A 19,517-nucleotide genomic window follows, 5' to 3' on the forward strand; every position below is an offset into this window, starting at 1 on the left:
GGGTGGGGGTGGGGTTGGGAAGGGGAGGGGCACGCAGGGGCTCGAGTCGGGGAAGCTAGGCTTCTGCACTGCCGCCTGGTAGCTTTAGCAGGGGGGACACAGCCCTTCCAGCACTCTCTCGTGGGTGGGTGGGAGTGTGGGGGGGTGTCCCAGCTGACAAGTAATGGAGCTGAAACTTTAGGATTTGAAACGATCTGCTCAGAGCTTCACCGTGCATTTGCCAGTGCTTTACACTCCCTGGCTGCATGGAAGGAAGGGCCGCTTCTTGCCACCCCAATAATTAGGTTCTTCTTGTGTCAACCTTACCTAGTTTTTCTGCGTCTGATGCTCCCGGAGTACATTTTTGTTTCCCTTTTTTTTTTTTTTTTGGATGATTTTTGCCAGTAATTTGAAGATGGCAATTTTGCCTTTGCCCGTATTCTCGGTCCACACTACTTATGCCGGGAGCCCAGAAAGGTGATCAAAGTTTCCATGCCATTGCTGGTACCTGATCACCACTTTGGGGAACCGTCAGCAGCTCTGCCCCCTGCCGGTACTGTTTGACAGAGAGGCAGGAGACGGCCAAATCTATCGTTGCTGCAATGCATCTTAGTTAAACAGAGGTCCACCAAGGATGAATAACCCCTGTGCACATAAAAGGATTTGGCTTTTCATGACTCTGTTGAAACTAAAGTTACTGAAGGAAGGAGACTTCAGGCAAAGACATTTTTTTCCCCCTAAATTCAATATTCTGCTCTGACCTGAAGGCAGTTCTTTGCAGCATTTGCATCATAACAGAATTTATGAAGACAGACAAACTTTGAGTTGTGGTTGAATTCAATTAAAATCTCAACCTAAGCAGCACTGATAACAATTCAGTTCAGGCTACCTGGTACTTACTGGAATATTTTAAGTCATAATGGATTTGGGTCTATGAGCATGACATATTTAGTAATAAAAAATCTCTTGTGAAGAGATGCTTAAAAAAAAAAGTGTGCCCCTTGCCATGGTATCAAGGAATTTGAGAAACAACAGATTACAAGTTTGGCTTATGCTGTTTGATTTCTGTTAAAAACTCTTTGCAAATCAGCAGGTTGTTTTGGCTTCCCTGAAATAGGGTATACTATCAATCTGTTACTAAAGTCAATAGTAGCCCTTTAGTTGTCTGCACTAAACTGGAGTGCTGGATCTGACCTAATTTCCTAGATAGAGCACTGAATAGATATCTCTGAGTTGACTTTTATATATTCTAATACTAGCTGAAATATTTAGAAGCTTAAAATCAAGAGAGTGACTGATTGATGATTAAAAGCGGGGGGGGAATAATTAATATTATACTGAACAAGTCACGGTAAATGCTGGGAGTATCAAAATATTACAATGTTTCATCAGAACTAAATGTAAATTGACCTTGGAATTGTGTTTAGGTTAGGGTTTTTTTTTAAATTTTTATTTGGATTTCCATAACCGTTTACTGTATAAAGAAACTTAGTGTCTGTACTGGAGTGTTAAACTTTGCAGCAATTTTATTTATTTTTCATTTAAAACACAAGGTTTTCTTGATTTAGAGAGAAGTCAACTAAATTCCTAAAATTCTTGACTGATAGGTAACTTTGTTAGTATGAATAAAGGAGAACAAATTCCACATAGGCTCCTGAAGTTTCTCATTCCTATGGCTCTTTCTGTGTAAATGTGAGAAGTGATTGAATTCAGAAAGTAGGGGGCATACTTTGTCACTTCAGTACCCATCAAACCCACAGCAACTCTCGTTAGAAAATACTCTTGCTTCATGTCCTGGTACAAGTAAACAAAATTCACTTTTTAAAAGATGCTCTTTGATTTCCTTCTCTCCCTTCACCTTTTAACACCAAATCAGTTGGTAGTGTCTGGAATGAATAAACCCATTTAGTTTAAATGGCATAGCCTCAACACTATAAATTTTATTAAGGGCCTGGCATCAATGCCCTATTGTGATGCTGATTTAAATTTCATGAGCAAGAAATGACAAAAAATAAAGCAACTTCTTTAGCTCTTCAAACAAATGGAAACCCTGCTATTATTCAGAATACAGAGAGGTATAAAGAATTCTGGTTGAAAATATGAATGTGTAGCTATCTGAAGAATATAACTTTTGGAACTTCTGTTGAAGTAAATTCATGGATTTGCTTTAAAATATTGTAAGCACTTAACTTCAGTTAACTTACTAGGAAATGCAAAGATTATTATGTTCCCCAAACTCCCTTGAAAACTAGTAGGAGCTCGGGGTTCAGAAGGACTGCAATTGGGCCCATAAATAATGAGGCAGAATATTCTGTAGGATCCATACACACCTAAAACAACGTATGTAATTCAATTCTAAATGCGTACCAAGCCTCATTGGAAATATAGCTATTCAGGATTCATTTATCAGAGGAAACTTGTTTAACATCTGAACATTACTAATCTGCACAAATTTGCTGTTTTTAGATAGAAAACATATATCTTTACTCAGAACTGATCATCAGTAATGTATTCTGTTTTTCTTGTCTCATATTCTATGTGTGTCAGTGATGAATGAAGAAATCAGAGTATTTTCATTGATCCTTTAATATAATATTTACTATACTCAAAAAACAGTGTCATGACCCTCAGTAAAGTAAAGAGATCACACATTTCAAAGGTTGATAATAATCAGATAAATCAAGGTGATAAAACCATAGGAGGAATTGATAAGATTTTGAATAACTGTTGGTCGTCCAGCTGAAACGTTTGTTTGAGTCCCAGGGATCAGCAGGTGAAATGGTCCTGTCTTCCCAGTACATAGTGACTGATCCAGCAAAATGAAGCTGCAGCTGCATGAAGATGTTTGTTTTTCTGCTTAACTTAGAATTTTTGCAATATTTCAAATGCAAAACAACTGTTTTGTTTCAGGCAGCTGATAAAGAAATACAACTAGTATGGATTGTAAATTCTCCAGAGCATGGTTCTCTACATTTAATTTACAAGGAGATATAATAGAGAGCCCTGAAGGGACAATGCAGGCTAAACATAGGCTTAATGTTTCCTCCTTTAATTTTTTTTGGTACAATTTAAAATATAACAACAATTTCCATTATGTATAAACACCCATACCAAATATACACATACTGCACATTTTATCTCAAAATTTATATATCTCACAGCTATCATTTGAAGTTGTTTTCTCCAATTTAAAGAAAATCTTCCTTAATATAAATCCTTGTGTCATGTTTTTCTGATAAATGTCTGGAAAAATTGCTGGTACAGTTTGGCAGCTGTAGATTGTAGTAAAGGAAATGTCCGAGTCAGAATGGTAATTTTCTTACCATTTCAGACACATTTGATCTACTCTAAATAGGGACCTTCATTCTAACGAAGTTGTCATATAAGAAAAGAACTATGACATGAGTACTGAAGTGGTGTTATACTTAAAACACACTGGAACAATTATGCCTCTTACAGATGTGTTTTGTACAGTGTTGAATAGTAAGTCTCCATCTGTTAGTAAGATTAAGAAGTTGCTTTTTTTTTCAGTAGGGCATTCTTCTTTTCATAAGAAGTCCTCCTAACATTTGTTCATTTATTGTTGTTCTGACTGTTTGTTGATAATAGGCAAATAAATGGAGCTTGGGAGAATTCTCCTGTGCTTTAAGAATGTAGAATCTCACAAAGTACTAGAGTTTTGCCCTTTGGATGAATAAAGCAGAAATAGAAAAATTACGTTTATTAAAACTAGTCTAAATTGTATGCATAGTGGCAGGGATTGACAAATTTTAAATACAAATTTTACCAACTGCAAAAGTAGCACATTAATGGTGGGGCTTGCTACTAAATACTAGGAGGAGTTGGCAGTATTTGAGTTCCTTCAACATGTTATCACACACAAGGGGTTGTAAAAACCTTTATAAATTCCAGGTCTGGGATTTCACTGTATGTCAAAGTGTTAATGCAGTCAACATGTGAAATAGAAGTTAGTTTGGCAGAACTGTTATTATGAGCACACAGTGTTTGTTACCAAGTAAAAACAAAAAAAATGGAGACATGCCTTATAAAAAAATATGGGTCTTGAGCCTGCTATGCCCGTCGAGTTACGTTCAGGATGGTAACAAATATATGATATGAGCAAAATCCTGGTCACCTAACCCAAGTCTGAAGTTTATTGAAATTTTCCTTTGAGTTTAAGGTGAAAAGGATTTGGCTGTATAGATGCACTTAAAATAGTCTAGGAATCTGAATATTTTAATGATAATTTTGGATCAAAATGAAAGTTCAAGGTTTCACACTTTATCCATTCTAGAGAACACTGCTAACTGGGGCCTGATTGCTAGCCTTTTTATCAAGGGAATGTATGTCACTGACTTCACTGGATATAGGATCAGGTTTTCAAGCCATAAAGACGGATCAAATTGATGTGTCTAGACTGAATTCAATGAAGTTACTGTGAACCATAGCTAACACACTCACCTTTAGAAGCTTATAATTCTTCTAAACACTTTCTATTTATGTAGCTGAAAAAATGTACAAATATTCCACCTTGAAGACTGGAATCAATAATGAGGATATTTTTGAAAGTTAGAAGTTTCTAAGTAAATACCTCCTTTGTATATCTATAAGCATGTGGGTTAAGAAGTCTCAGTCTACCTTCCCCATGTTTAAGTAGTGGCCACATTTCTTATTAGCGGCAGGGACGAGATGTGTCTTGCTGTGGTGATCATCATCTTCTGGTTACCATCTTTTTTGGTTTGGTAACGGGGACACGGTATTCCAGGAATTTCATATCTGTTCTGCTGGCCTCAAAGTATCACTTTTGAAAATACTGTCTCCAAGACCTACTATCTTTACAAAGGAAGTGTTTAGCTTATATGGTAAAGAGAGCTCATCACTCTAAAATATCTTCCATTACTATGGTATGAACGTGGAATAACTCAACAGAAGTCAGCACAGAGCCAGATCCTGATATGCTATCAATCATCACATAACTTCAGTGGAACTGTTCACACTTTTATATTAGGGTAGATCTGACCTGATGTTAAAGTGGTGTAAAACTAGGGAAAGCAACTCAAAATCACTCACAATCAATACAGGGTCAATTTTAATGAAGGCTGCTAAGCAGGTAATATTATTACAAAATAATGTACATGTTACATGTAAAAGAAGTTTGTATTGCATTAATGAAGAAGTCAGATTATTTGGGGTTTCACTACCCAATCTCAACATTTAGGCTACATGTTCATTAATGCATAGTGGTTACTGTACTACATTAAATGTGCTTGCATAGTCAAGTACAAAATAATTGCACAATAACTGGAGTTACTGTACAGTAGCATCAGTGGATGCCTTTTTAGTGATGCTCCCACACAGTAGCCTAATAATACTGTGCAGTAGTATATAAGCACTGTTTGGGCCGTGACATGCTATTGCACAATATTATTAGGCTACTGCACAGTTAGTGTATCATGGATGTGGATTAATAATGAAACCTTAAAAGGTAGCTCTCAGTTTTACAGAATTTTGTAGCAATAACCAGGCTTCAGGTAAATTCCACTAAGGATCTGATCTTGTAATACACAGACAAGTCTCTCATTGACCACACTTTGCTCATTGAGTTGTGAATTTTTTCTTGCTTACTTTCTTTTTTTAAACTGAAGGGGCATTACAGACTTAGAGAAAAGAGATACAAATATATATTGATGGCCATCTAAAATGAGTCAAACACTAGGTGAAGTGTTTTAATTGTCTTTAAAGTATCACTTGAACCTGATGTAGGATTATCAGGAGATCTGTGTTGACCTAACTGCTGCTAATGAAATCAAAGGTCAAAATCCCAATAGCAGAAATAGAGGTTGGCTAATTTTGAGCGCATTTAAAAAAATGGAGTTGTTAGCAAAATAATTGGTTTTTCATAAATAATTTAAAGCATTCCGGTATGCATCTAGCTCATTGTAGTTTGGTTTATACCCATCAAATATCAGCAATCTACAATATTGGTTTACCCATGCCTTGAAACGTCATCAGCCCTTATCTTTGCTATGTTCTTTTAAAGGAAACATACGTGACAAAACACTTAAGTGATTATATCTCACCTCTATAAATAGATATGACCAGCAAAATTTTCAAACCCAAGTACCAAAATATAATCTAACTTCATATTTAGGCACCAAGATGTGGAAGCCAATTATCAGAGATGACGTGCATTCACTTCAGTTAGATAGTTTAGATGTCAGTTCTAAATCTTGCAAATGAACTTCTCTATGGCTCATTTCCCCATTCTGTGAAATGGGGTTAACTATATTATCTATTTTTACTTTTATGATGTATTTAAGCTACATTTAATAAAGGACTTGGATAACTTTAAGTACCACAGTGCCTAACTTTTAGGTTTCCGACTTCCAGAGGGGAATCCAGATTTCTCTGTTAGCTGCTTAGGCTCCCTACACAGCTTATGGGCAGAATGTGTAAGTAGCAAACTGAGCTAGGAGCTAGCCAAAGGGTAAGGTTATGGACAGAAATGTGTCTCACCCTTTCCATTGCTTTGGCATATAAGGCAGCGCTACAGACATGGCCACGTAGGATCCGGTTTCTAGAATGGTCTCCTGGGGTAGAAGACTACATTCACTGTTTCAAAGAACGGTGGAATGGCTTTCAATTGCAATTTTAAATAAAGGTGCCTAAATCCTTTATTGGTGATAATCATCAGTACATAAATTAATAGGAATTACTATTTATATATAAAGTTTTCAATTTCTAAAATGTGAACAATTATAACTATCCTTGAGTGCATACATAATTAATAAAATACTAAGCTTATCTCATTACCAGGGATCCAGGTTTCTTCTTGCCGCAGAAAATAGCAGATATTCTCCTTTAATGGAGAAAATGCAGATTTTCTCGTTTAAAGGAGAAAAACATGGGAAAGCAAGTTCTAGTCTGCCAAGGGCTGCTTGGGGTTGCAGGGAGTGGGAGGAGGGCAATCAGAGGTGAGGAGTGCCACATGCACATGCACTTACACTTGGCAGCCAGGCAGGGGTGAACAGTTCCCACAGCTCTCTCCAGGTAAGTCTATGGGAGGGAGGGGATACAGGCCACGTGTTGGGAAGAGGGAGGGGACACAAGCAGGTGGCACATGTGTGGCCCATGATTTCTGCACCCACAGAAGTGCACAGGGCTGGAACCAGGCAGGACCAGCTCGAGGCAGGTGCCGCCTCCATGGCTATCACCACCAAGGCAAGCCACCCCCTACCTGGCCAGCAACGTGGGGGTGGGGGATGAGTGGCACTACTCTGTGCCACTGCTGCTTTTGCACCTCACCGTTGTGGCATGGCACTCCTTCACGCACTGGGTCCTGCTCACTGGGTTAGGGAGGTGGCTCCTCTGGAGCTGGTCTGGCCTGACTGCAGCCCTGCACCCCACTGTGGGTGCAGAAAACTCAGGGGGCATGTGAGCTCCACCACTGTGTCACGTGTGCCCCTGCCTTCCCCGTACACTCATTCCCTTCCTTATACATTGGGGGCCTAGGAGTGGGGGGCAGTGGGTCTGTGGGTCAGGAGTGAAGGGTACCGGCATGGGCAGGACACCAACCTATCAGGGCTGCTTAGCACCATAAAGCAGTGGTGGGATAGCCACAGTTGGACCTGCATCCTGGTAAACTAAGAGGGCAGGGGGAGCTCTGATTTTCCATGATAAAAAACCCAAAATGAAACACCAAAATTCATAGTTATTTAGAATGTGTTTTATTTTAGCGATTGAGGCATTGGTAGGCTTCCAAATTGTTTTAAACTTGTAAATATATCAATCAAACCTTGTGTTCAATTGATATGTACACATATATTTGTAGTATATATATATAGTAATGATAGATTTCCTGTTCTGGACACCTGCTTATTAGGAGGTGGTCAAAGACCGTACACATGCAACTAAAAAGCCATTAGGTTAAAATCAATATGTACAGATAAAGCTGGATGCTACAATGAAGTATTTAGTTTATAATGAACAAATCCCCAGTTATTGTAATTGCATTTCGAGTTAATCTATTGTGTACCGCAGGGATAAATGAAATTCATGGGTTACTGAGTTTGAATTGCAAACCATATTTAGAAATGGGCATCTCTTATTAATTTGTACTTTTTCAATTGCTGTAAAAATACTGTTGCTGAATAACAGTATAGTAGGAGAAAAATCAAAATAGCTTTTCCATTTGTACGTCAAGTGCAAGCAGATATTGAAAAACTTGTTCTTCAGCTTCTATTGATTTTTACATATCTGTAAAGTATATGCTTTTTTTCCTTTTTAATCTTCATTTAAAAGATGCTTTTCATCAGGGTGCCTGAGTCTTGTGGACAGTTTAGATTAAGATAATCTTCCACTTCTCCCTAAATAGGAACTATATTGTCTCTAGTTGTGTAAGAAAACTTGAGACAATAGCCCAAAGGTTAACCTACATTTTATTAGGTACTTAACAAGATTAATTTTTTATTTAAATGGTTCAGACTCAGAGCAACTTCTGACAGAAATTAATTCAGAAATGAATTCCAGAGCCTGCATTTTGCAACCACAATCATTTTCTTGTCAGCCCTGGAAAATTCCACTTTGAGGACTGATGTCTGAAGTCTTCCTTCTGAATGCAGATAAGGTGATGAGGCATAGGCAGAGAAGTGATCTCTGAAATAATTCTGACTTAGATTATTTAGTACTACCATCTTTGAAATGGTTGATTTAAATGATTTGATATGCCATGGTGGGAAAAAAAATTAATATGCAATGTTGATCCAAAATGGGAACAGCCATATCTTGTTTTCATTGGGCTTGTCTACAGATGCTTTTATGCATGCCTAAACTTTATGTGCATTTTTCTAATGCACATTAAGGTCTACAGGTGCACACACTAAGGCACATTAACGCTGTGTGCAGACCCATTTGGGACTAAAATTAGTTCCAATTCAGTTGACATACACAGTGTTAATGTGCCTTAGTGCATCTACACATGTGTTAAGACACTTTAGCTATTTGTGTCTAAATTTGATACCTGTAGATACCAGATTTAGGTGTAAATAGCCTAAAATTGCCATTTTTAAGGTGCATTAAGGGTGCACACACGTAGACCCATGCCGTAATGCGTCTTAAAAATGGCTAATGCACCTTAAATTGGCACATGTAGACGTACCCATTGAAGCTTTCAAGGTGTCTTCAGATATTGCAAAATCCACAAAGGAGAAAAACAAACTCAAGATTGCTCCTCATCAGCCAGGCAGCAAGGGGTGAGAGATTGCTCCCTGCCCACATGAGCTGCCTGTTGCCAGGGTGAGCTCTGCCACCAGAGCCCGAGTGGAGACAATATCCCCTGCCCCAGCAGCAGGCTGTTAAAGCAAGAGGGAGCTCCCAGCCCCCGCTCTGTGATTGTGTCCAGGGCTGGGAGAGCCTTATGTCCCAGGCCAACCCCTGCAGTTGCAGGGCCTAGCCTAGGAGATCCTTCTCTCGTAGCAGCAGCTCTGTGGTCGTGGGGCCAGCACTGGGAGATTCTTCTTCAGCACTGGCAGAGAAACTACCACAGCTCAGGCTGGGAAATGAGGATCTCTTAACCCGGGCCCTATGACTGTAGAGATCAGGCTGGGAGATAAGGATCTTCCATCCCTGGCCATGCCATTGTGATTTTAATCATGGAGAGGGGGCCTGGAAGCTTCCTGCTGCCAGGGCAGAGGAACGTTGTCCCTGCCTAGACTGTGATGGCAGAGTCCACCCTGGCAGCAGGCAGCTCCTGAGGGCTGTCTGCTGGCTCTGTGTTCCCTGCCAACCCCTGTGCTACCACCTAGGGGGAGCCTAGAGTTCCCCCTGGCTGCTGCAGGGGGTTGGTGTAGGGCCGATGGGGGTGGGAGCAGATTGCTGCCATTAGCAGCAAATCTGCTTCTGTATATTTTCTCATGTAGACATGTGCCTGGGAAAGTTTACCATAGATTAATTTACTCTAGAGTAAGCTGCTCCCAGATTAGTTGCACTTGTAAGATACACTAACTGACTCTAGGCTTTATATTAAGCAGGAGAGCAGTGAGGGAATGGACTCTTGGATTTGCATCAAAAGAATGTTGCATATTTATGGTGTTATAAAATAATACCTATTATGAGCTATAATGTTCCACCCTTACCACCACTGATTACTCAATTCAAGGGAGACTCCCACCTCAATCACTGTTACTGCTTACAGAGTAAGGTACTATGCAATCTAAATCACAATATAAGAACCTGCTTTTAAATGAGAATGGCATGGGTAGTGTTGTAGTATTAATGATATAATACAGGCCACATACTTAATTCTAAATTCATGCTGTGTAGAAGTTGATGGAAGGCAATGCATCTTTCACTTGTGAATAAAGGGATCAACGTGGGCCAAGATTGGAATCATGCTTCCTTTCTTTAGTCACTTTTCAAAAATAATTACATTTAATTTTTAAGTAAAATATACTGGTTATTAATCTACAAGATCTAATAAGTCACTGTAGTATTTTGGGGAAAAAAGGGTGTCTGTACACTCGCTATAATTATAGTGCATCAGAGCAGTCTGCTGGAGCACGGTAATTACTGCACTCCAGCAACTTCTCATGTCCCATGTATCAACCTCCCATATCAAATGAGCTTTAATTCAGGTGCCCCTACCACCATTTTGAAGTGTGGGGATGCTGATATATGAAATGATGTGGTGCTTTAATTAGAGTTGCTCTAGGAACTGTTCTAATTAAAGTACGCCCCCGCCCTCACCCACAGAGCACATGTAAAAGTGCCCCAAAAGTCTAGGGTTGAAAATGGTGACCAAAAATAAAACACCTTTACTAAATCCTTTTGTGCCATTGGTTTTTTTTTTCAGTTTTTGGTCTATAGGTATTTGTTTCTCCAGTGTAGGACAAGCCTCAAAAGCAAGAGATAATCAAACATGCTTCAAATATTAAATTCAGTATGGACTACTATGGACCAAATTCTGTTCTTACTTACACTGGTGTAAATTTGAAGAGATTCACCAATATAAGTGGAGTTATTTCAAAATTCTATTAATAACCAAGAGCAGATTTTAACCTTGTAAATTTAAATATTTGAAATACACAAATGTTTTTACTTTAAAGATACTATTCTTTAAGAAACTTTTGTTCCTTGGCTTTTCTTTTTGGGACATGGAGCATCTATATTATGCCTAACATCATCACTTTAAAGCAAATTAAAAGGCAGTATGATATTCATGTATATTTCAAGACTGTTTTTGACTCTCTCCTTAATAAGAGGCCCTTAAGCCTCCATGTCATACCAGAAATCTCTAAAGCACAAAACTATTTTTTCTAGTTTCAGGTGTGCAACACTCACTAACATACACAGAGGAAGAGAACTAGTGTCTCTTGGCAATATCCTGCTCCTGAGAGGGGCAGATGTGCAGCTGAGATCTTAATGATGTTTAGTGGGATGAAATATCCCTGTGTATGGGTTCTCCATTGCCCAGCACTCAGAAACTGGAAACCTGCTTTTTCAATTCAGTCTAGGACTTAGGAGGACTCCATGTTGTAACAAGCATAGGGTTGACCTTTGATCTAGTGGGGCATATTTGGATTCTAATCTGATTCTCATCTGTTTGTCTGTGGTTCTTTAGTCCAAGGAGGGGTTCACTGTGGCCATAAAGTTCTGTGTGAATGGATCCATTTGCAGAATCTAAGACTTTTTTGCCAATGCACTACGACAAACAAGCAACCACATTTTAAGACTTGCCATCTTAATTCTTATGTGCACAATTAATTTTGTCTCAGAAGGAGGACATATGCCCATTTTATACATATGAAGAGTCATTTGTGCATGTTCGTTTAGTAGCTGCTTTCTCCCCACCTCCCTTCCCATTCCCATCCCCAAGGACCAAATCCTGTATACTACTACTTCATGCACTCAGTGGCATGATGTGATTTAACAGCTATTTGTTTTGGGTTTTTTCCCCCAGGAGATGTTTCAAACACAACTCTACTGTTGCAGTGAAACCTTTATCATTTCATTATTATCTAGGGCAGAATTGATCAACCCCTGATCCACATCCAGACCTGACCCTAACAGTGTCATCCAGCCCATGGGGTTCCCTACACATCCATGGAGGGCCCTGTAGGCTGTGGCCCTGTGAGCTAGATTGGGTGCCCAGGGCAGCGTGGAGCCCTGCACCCTGATCCTGGTTCCTGGGGCTGGGCAAGGGTGTTGTAGGGACCCAGAGGCTGATCTTAGTTCATGGGAGTGATGTGGGGCCCAGGAGACCAAATCTAGTGCAAAGAGGTGGTATGGAGCCCCATGACCTGATCCTGGCCTGACCTGGGCAAGCAGGGTTCAATCGCCCACAGACCAGTCCTGTGCTATTCATCTGGCTCATGGGGCTGAAATGTTGAGCACCACTGATCTAGGAAACAGTACCTGAATACTACTGTGCTGAATAAGAGACCCTTTAAAAAGGGGTTTTGTATAAGAACCCTATTAATGATGTAATAGAAAGTAATGCAATGATGGAATTAGTCAAAAGTGATCCGAGTGCCAACGTGGATGAGCATCAGGGTCTCTGACTTCACCATGAGGTCAAGAGCTGAATGATTATTGTGTCTGGAAGAGAAAATCTCCTTAGAATGACACACTTCAAAGTTTAACACCCAACATTGTGGGTTGTGGAAAACTTCCTTTATTCATTGTGGTGCATGACCTTCTCTTAAAGTTGCTTTTATAATCAGTTTTGTAATGTCCATGATGCCAATCAATTTGATGGTCAACCAAAACTGTTTCAAAGATCAGAGAAAGTTCCTTTGTTGTTTGGGGTCCTTTTTAAGGCAAAACATGCATAATGATTGGAGACGTTCAGATATTTCTTTTGAATAAAATACCCTTTTCAATCTGCAAATCATTGTGAACAAGTTTTGCTATATTTTTATATGGAAATTATTTAACTGTTGGAAACGCATTTTGACCTATGGGCTGCTTGCAAAGTATTAATTGTGACTATTCATAGTCTGTAAATGACCATTTAGAACGTTGTTATGTTTGTTTATTGGAACTTTTTAAGTAGCAGAACAATAAATTATGAATAATAAATAATCTTGTTTTGAGGGGAGCATTATTGATATTTCAAGTGTCATAAGTGGATGGCTTAATTAATATATATCACCTCTCACCGTTCTTAAAGTACAGGCCAGCACTTGCAAAGTTTGGGCCTATACTTTTAGTCTCTATGAATTTGATTATTCAATTTTGAAACAATTTTTTAGGAACATTTAAATAATTAGAAACTTCCAGGTAGATGTAATCAGTTTATAGGAGATGTATTTCATAGGATTCTTTCAGAATATACTTGCTTGTGATAAATATTCAGGCCTTCATTTGATGCAGAATGGAAATATTAGTGGCTGAGTTATTTAAAAAAAAAACCATCTCGTAGAAGCTCACATATAATGTTTGCTAAAAATATATTTCCAGATGGAAGCATAAATTCTATTAGGGAGACCTTGGAAAAGATTTTGTTTAGAAAGTCCATTTTTGGAGTAATGCAAGGTTGGGTTTTACCACAAACTTCAATGCTTTTGATTATGTATCTGCATGCTGGCAGTGCAATAGATTGACTAGGATGAAGGATTACAGTTTAAGTTTGCTCACATGTGTTAGTGATAGAGAATGTATAACAATGATTTATGAAATGCTAAGAAGTAGTAAAATGAGAACTGAAGACACACAATTGCTCTAGACATTTAAAAACAGTGGCTAGAGCTGTGCAAATAGTGGGAAAACTTATTTTGGTTATTCTAATGAGAATTTTGTTCTGTCTGTGTTTTCAAACTTTTATTTTCTCTTGGCAATCATTCACCCAAATAGAAGAATATTTGGAAATAGTGATTTTCATTTTTGCTATTACATAAATGCCCTAAGGAAATGAATGGTCAATAGAGAGCAAATGAATAAAAATTGCCATCTGTTGACACTTCATGAACAGGAACATTTTTAGCAGTTACATTGTGTTGAAATTTGCTTTGCTCAGCTTTTACAGTGGGAAGTCATTTAATCTGAAAACAGTCTTTTAAAAAAGGAGGAATAGATTTGCCTACTGCAAAGATTGGTCCCAGCGTTAAAGTGATCATTAAAAAGATCTGTTTCCAGGACTTTTTTCAACTGAGTGATTCAAGTCTCATGAAGAGCGCCAGATTCCCTGTCCTACTTTCACCTAGAAAGATTCAGCAGGGGCAGTGTAATGTGAGGGACTTCACCCCACTCCCTCTACTGAAGGAAAAATAGTTCATTCTTTGCCATTTAATACTTGGCCCTACTGTGATAGCAAGTGGGAGTGCCAAAGAGTGAAGATTGCAAGAGTGGTTTTTGTTATGTTGACACTTGGTTAAGACCTGGATTTAGATTCTAAAATAATTTCATGTCATCCAGCAGTCACAGGACAATTACAACCTAGGTTTGATTTATGAATGTATTAAGTTTTAAGACCAGAGTGTCAAACTAATTTGGCCCGTGGTCCAGATATGAATTTGACCAGAAGACCTATAAGCAGTGGTGAGAACGTTTATCACTAGCTTTGGAGCCACTGTGTTGGTGCAGCTCTGGAAACTGGGTGGTTAAATGCAACTGCCACGTGCTCTCCCCTTTCCCTCTGCTGCTGATTTTAGTTGTGAGTGGAAGTTAAAAACTGTCAATTTAGCATCAGGCCAGAGCGGGAGGAGGCTGAATAGTAGTAGTGTTAACTGTTGGGGTTCAGGAGCTGCATTGACACAGTGGCTCCAGCAGCTCAAGCGACAAGCCCTGTGGGCCGAATTCAGCCTGCAGGGGTGGGTTGGCTAGCCCACTAGAAGCCTCACTGGCCAGATGACTTGCCTCTATGGGCCAGATATGGCTGAGGAATTTGCCTTCCTTATCTTAGATTATGTAGCATGTAAGGTCTTTGAGGCGGGGACCATTGTCTTGCTCTGTGTACAGTGTGACACACTGGGCTCTTGCCCCCTTATAGGTCTCCTGTGCACTTTTGCAACACAGTAATAAATGAGCATTTGGACCTTTACCTAGAAATGATTAAAGGCTTTACTTATGAAGTCCTTTTCCTGACCTATCTGGCATGGTTTCCACATGTTTGACAACAGCAAAGATGTTTTCCCTGTCGTCTTGGAATGCCTGATACAAAATCTGAAATCAGTATTTCATCATTTTCATACCTGAGAAGTAATTATCAACAGCAATAGTTTCAGAAGGATTAATGACAGAATCTGAGATGGTAGAACAGGCTGTTGGAGCAAGAGGTCATATACCTACCAGGTGCTGAATCAGCTCTGGAAGAGTAAAAAAGTTAACAAAGAATATCCTTGCTTTTTTAAAGAGCCAGACACTTACCACAGGACATCTTTCAGCCAAAATCCCAAGTAAAGATCAGAAGTATGGATCAGTCCAGCCAAATTCCAGAGGAAAAAAAAATCTACTTAATCAGTTGACTGCCTCTAGCCTTCTTTCTGGAGGTAACCCCTCCTGATTTTTACTGTCAGACTAAAACCCCAGCACATCTCTTTTCTAGGGTGGTCAGGAGGACAATGGCTCCATCCATGTTAAGTGTATGCAGGCAGCACAGACGATTAGACAGATCTGGGATGAAATTAACTCCTTCACTTCTAATCTCTGGATAGGAGTCTGCACATTTGGTCCCAGGTGGTTAGAACATGTTTCAGTGCTATAGGTGAGAGAAAATCATGTTTGGTAGCTGAGTATGGATGACATACATTACAAGCTCTTTAAAACAATTCCATGTATGAAAATTAATTTCTTATGGGAATGTGTGTTGTGACTGCCACTGTCTAGGTTTTGCTATATTGATGGAATAATAGATCTCAATAGTGCATGAGTCAGCTGATTAAAAAAAATATGATTTTGACTATCCGACAAAGGAAATAATGAGCTCCTACTTATTTGTTGAGAAAAAAAATACTATCCTAGTCTAGGAATTGCCTGCAATAAATCAAAATATGATATAGCTATTGCTATGCTTAAATGAAGTGCAGGCATTTTGTAATGAAATTAATTTGCTTTTAAAGACTGCAGAATTAAACTGGAAATGCGAATAACTTTCTGTTGTACTTTTCCCCTACTTTTTCAGCTGAACCAGTTGATGTGCTAAAAGCATTAGAATTTCACAATTCACCAGAAGGAGTATCAAGAACAGCAGGATTTTGCACAAATAGAAGGGATTCAAAAGGATCAGATGTCGCTTACAGAGTTTCAAAAAATGCACAACTCAGTGCCCCAACAAAGCAACTGTACCCAGGTGAGTTTATCGCTTGAGTTCCCTAATGTATTTTCTTATTGTCTGTGTTCTCCTGATAGCTAAAGGACAAAATATAGCCCTTACCCATTTTCATTAATTACTGTAGCACCACAAGTTTCCCCTCCTTCCAACTCAAGCACAAAAGCAGGTAGCAGATAGTCAAAAAAAATTATGTATTAAATGTCCTGGACCTAGATCTCTTATGCTGGTTTTATATCCCTATGATTTTACCAACTGCAGTGGAGTTACTGCTGTTTTATTCTGATATTCAGACATTAATGCGAGCAACATGTGTATTGTTCTCAGACCAACCCCTGACATAATTTTACCTGGTTTTCTCATAGTTCTATCGAAGAGAATCTTAAAATATTTGGTGGTAGATCCAAAATATAGAGGGCAAATATGGAAAGTTTCTTACTGCAGTCCCAGGACTGGCTTATTTAAAACGATACTTCTTGGAGTGATGTTGGCATGGTAGAAATGCAGATTGTGGTTAGATGTTGCAAAACCATTCCCAGAAATATCATCTGTTTGGCATTACCTTAGAATGTCTGGGCATTCTGGGGACTGTGCATGGTTAGTTGTGGGTAGCAGGTAATGTGATTCCATCCTGTCTGATTTTCTCTGAAATGAAATAAGCACACTTTGAGAAAAGATTCTTTGTAGGATGAAAAAAGTGACTTTCATGCTTCCATTTTCCTGGTACACTTTTTTACATGATTGAACAGGTTTGGTTAACACTAATAAAAATCTATGTACCCCCCTCCCCAATCCAAAGCTCTCAAGTTTTCATGTCTTGACATGCAGCTAGAATTCGAGTAACTTTTCTTGTGACTACACAGATTAGACACAGGCAAAGAAGAAATGCTCACCATTTGCCTGTTAAGGTAGGAAACACATAGCCAACATCTGAACATTTATAAAAAAGACAAGCAGTTATTGTAAAGCAGGGGTACTCAACCTCCAGCTCATGGGCCAAATGTGGCCCATGGAGCCATGATATCTGGTCCATGGAGATCCCCATGGGTTGTAAAAAAAAATTTGGCAGGTGGGGCATAGGGAAGCTCTGTGTGTCGGCATCCAGCCTTGTCCATATGGTTGCTAACTCTGAATTCTGTTTCATCACATGACATAATGCCGTACCGTAGACTTTGTCTGGAAGGCAAATGCACATTACTATTACTTGTAAAAAACAACTGGACTACTGTATAGATTGGATTCAACTTTTAACATTTATTTTAATGAATTCCCTATCATTTATCTCCTGTGTGACTCTCAGCAGTCTCTAGGAGATTTATATCTAAGTCCTGTAGACTTCAGGGCAATCCTGAGGCGTTGGCAGTCCTGCTTGCCTGAACCATTGCTGCACACTGGCATCAGGGCTGGGCTGTTCACTGCCTGCTTCACACATCTAGATAGAGCTACTCCACCTTACTCACCCAACCCTGGGCTGCTCTCCACTACCCTCCCCAGCATGTCTGGATCAGGACCATTCCATCCCACTGCCCCCCAAGCCCCAAGGGGCCAGATCAGGGTTGCTCTGTCCCACCTTGCCCTGCATGTCTGGATTAGGGCTGGGCTGCCACCCCACCCTCTTCCTCCACGTCAGGATTGGGGTTTCTCTACCCCATTCAGCTGGATTGGGACAGGGCTGCTCCCCATCCCTGCCACCCAGCAGATGCATCAGGGTTGGGCTGTCCAGCAGATGGATCTGATATTCCCCATCCAGCCTGCAGGACAAAAAAGTTTGGGCACCATTTTTTTTAAGTGATACTGGGCTCTGAGTAACAGGCTGACTTCTAAATAGGAACCTCCTAATAAGCCATTCACACTTATCTTGAAATTTTCACTTAAAGTAAATCACTCAAATTCTGCTACGTTTCTTTCTTTTGCTATATTCTCCTAGCTAAAATTGATAGTTGCACTGAAGCCAATGGAGCTGTGTCCAGCAGCCGATATAACCCACTGAGGGTATGGACAAACATAATTTAAAAGGGGAGGGACAGTGCAGCAGCTGTTATTTTGTAACTGTGACAGTTGCATGATCATGTAGCAGTGCAAGCTAGCTAACTTGTGCTAACTTTTAACACTGAATGTAACAAAAATTGCACCTACAGAGGTGACTGAAGCATCACAGCAGCTTACACAGGTGTCCTTTGATGTCTACAGTTGTCATGTCTGTGTATACCCTGAGTATCATACCCTGCAAATAATCCTATTGAAACCAGTAGGTCTAAACATAAATTGAAAAAAAAATCCATTATTATATTGAAAACACTGAACGATATAACTGCTATAGCCACCATATTAATCAATGCCTTCTTTGTGTTGATATTACAATGTCTTTCATAGATACAGAGTAGGAACTACAGGTACAGTAGATTTCAGCCTACTCATATAGTTGGATATGGGATTGTTGGCCTTTAAACACTCTTTGCTCAGAGCAAGCACCTTCTGCCAAAGCAGCCTGAAAGTCCAGACATTCCCTTAGGGAAGAAGTTCCTGTGTTAACTTGCAGTTATTTATGAATGACAGTGCAAAATAACTAGGAGATTTGGCAACTAAAGTGGTAACTTCCCATTTTGGTCTTGAATGCCAGAGCAAATATGTTTATCATGTTGCCTTTTGACACCTAAACTTTAAGTTGCCTTTGGCAGCTTTTATGTAGATGTTTTACTTTTTAACATCTGTATGTTAAAAAGCTTCTGAATTAGAACAGAGCTGGATTCAGCTATTGGATTTCCCATTTCAGGTATGCAAGAGAAAAATGCTCCTAGAAAAAAAACCATGACATTTTATATGGAAAAAATGTCATGAGGCCCCTTTTTAAAGGACCTGGGAAGAAAGTTAATTTAAACCTTCAAGGGTCAGTGAGCCTTCTTATTCTGGAAGATTTGGGAGGTATCCAATAGATATAGAATTCCCTCCGTCCCAAAAAAAGGAGAAGAAAAAATCCCTCTTTGGCCTTTAAAGGAACTGTAGGCCTGATACTTAATTTATCTGGGCATCTAACTCCCATTTTGCATAACAGAAAAAAAATTAAAGAAGATATTCCAAAAGGACTGAGACATGACTAGGCCACTAGGATATAGTTTAGCTGAGCAGGACAACATACTGAAGTACTGCTTCTGTTCACTTTGACAGCACTTTCACAGGTGATCAGGAATAGAGCACTTTTATTTACTTTGGTTCCAAGAATGGCAATGAAGCTAAAATGTTTAAGGTCACTGGAAAAGATCATTAATGATCAGTG

General features: G+C 39.3%; 1 protein-coding gene across 2 annotated transcripts in view; it reads left to right on the forward strand.

Moving 5' to 3' along the window:
• COL11A1 (collagen type XI alpha 1 chain) overlaps positions 1–19,517 on the forward strand; it is a 255,815-nt gene that overhangs the window by 1,595 nt on the left and 234,703 nt on the right. For both annotated transcript variants that reach the window (XM_019531004.1, XM_019531003.1), the window contains exon 2: positions 16,097–16,264. In XM_019531004.1, the coding sequence (XP_019386549.1) occupies positions 16,097–16,264 (168 nt within the window). The remainder of the gene's footprint in view (positions 1–16,096; positions 16,265–19,517) is intronic.

Source organism: Crocodylus porosus, unplaced genomic scaffold, assembly GCF_001723895.1.
Source record: "Crocodylus porosus isolate Cpor-Errol unplaced genomic scaffold, CroPor_comp1, whole genome shotgun sequence".
NCBI lineage: Eukaryota > Metazoa > Chordata > Crocodylia > Crocodylidae > Crocodylus > Crocodylus porosus.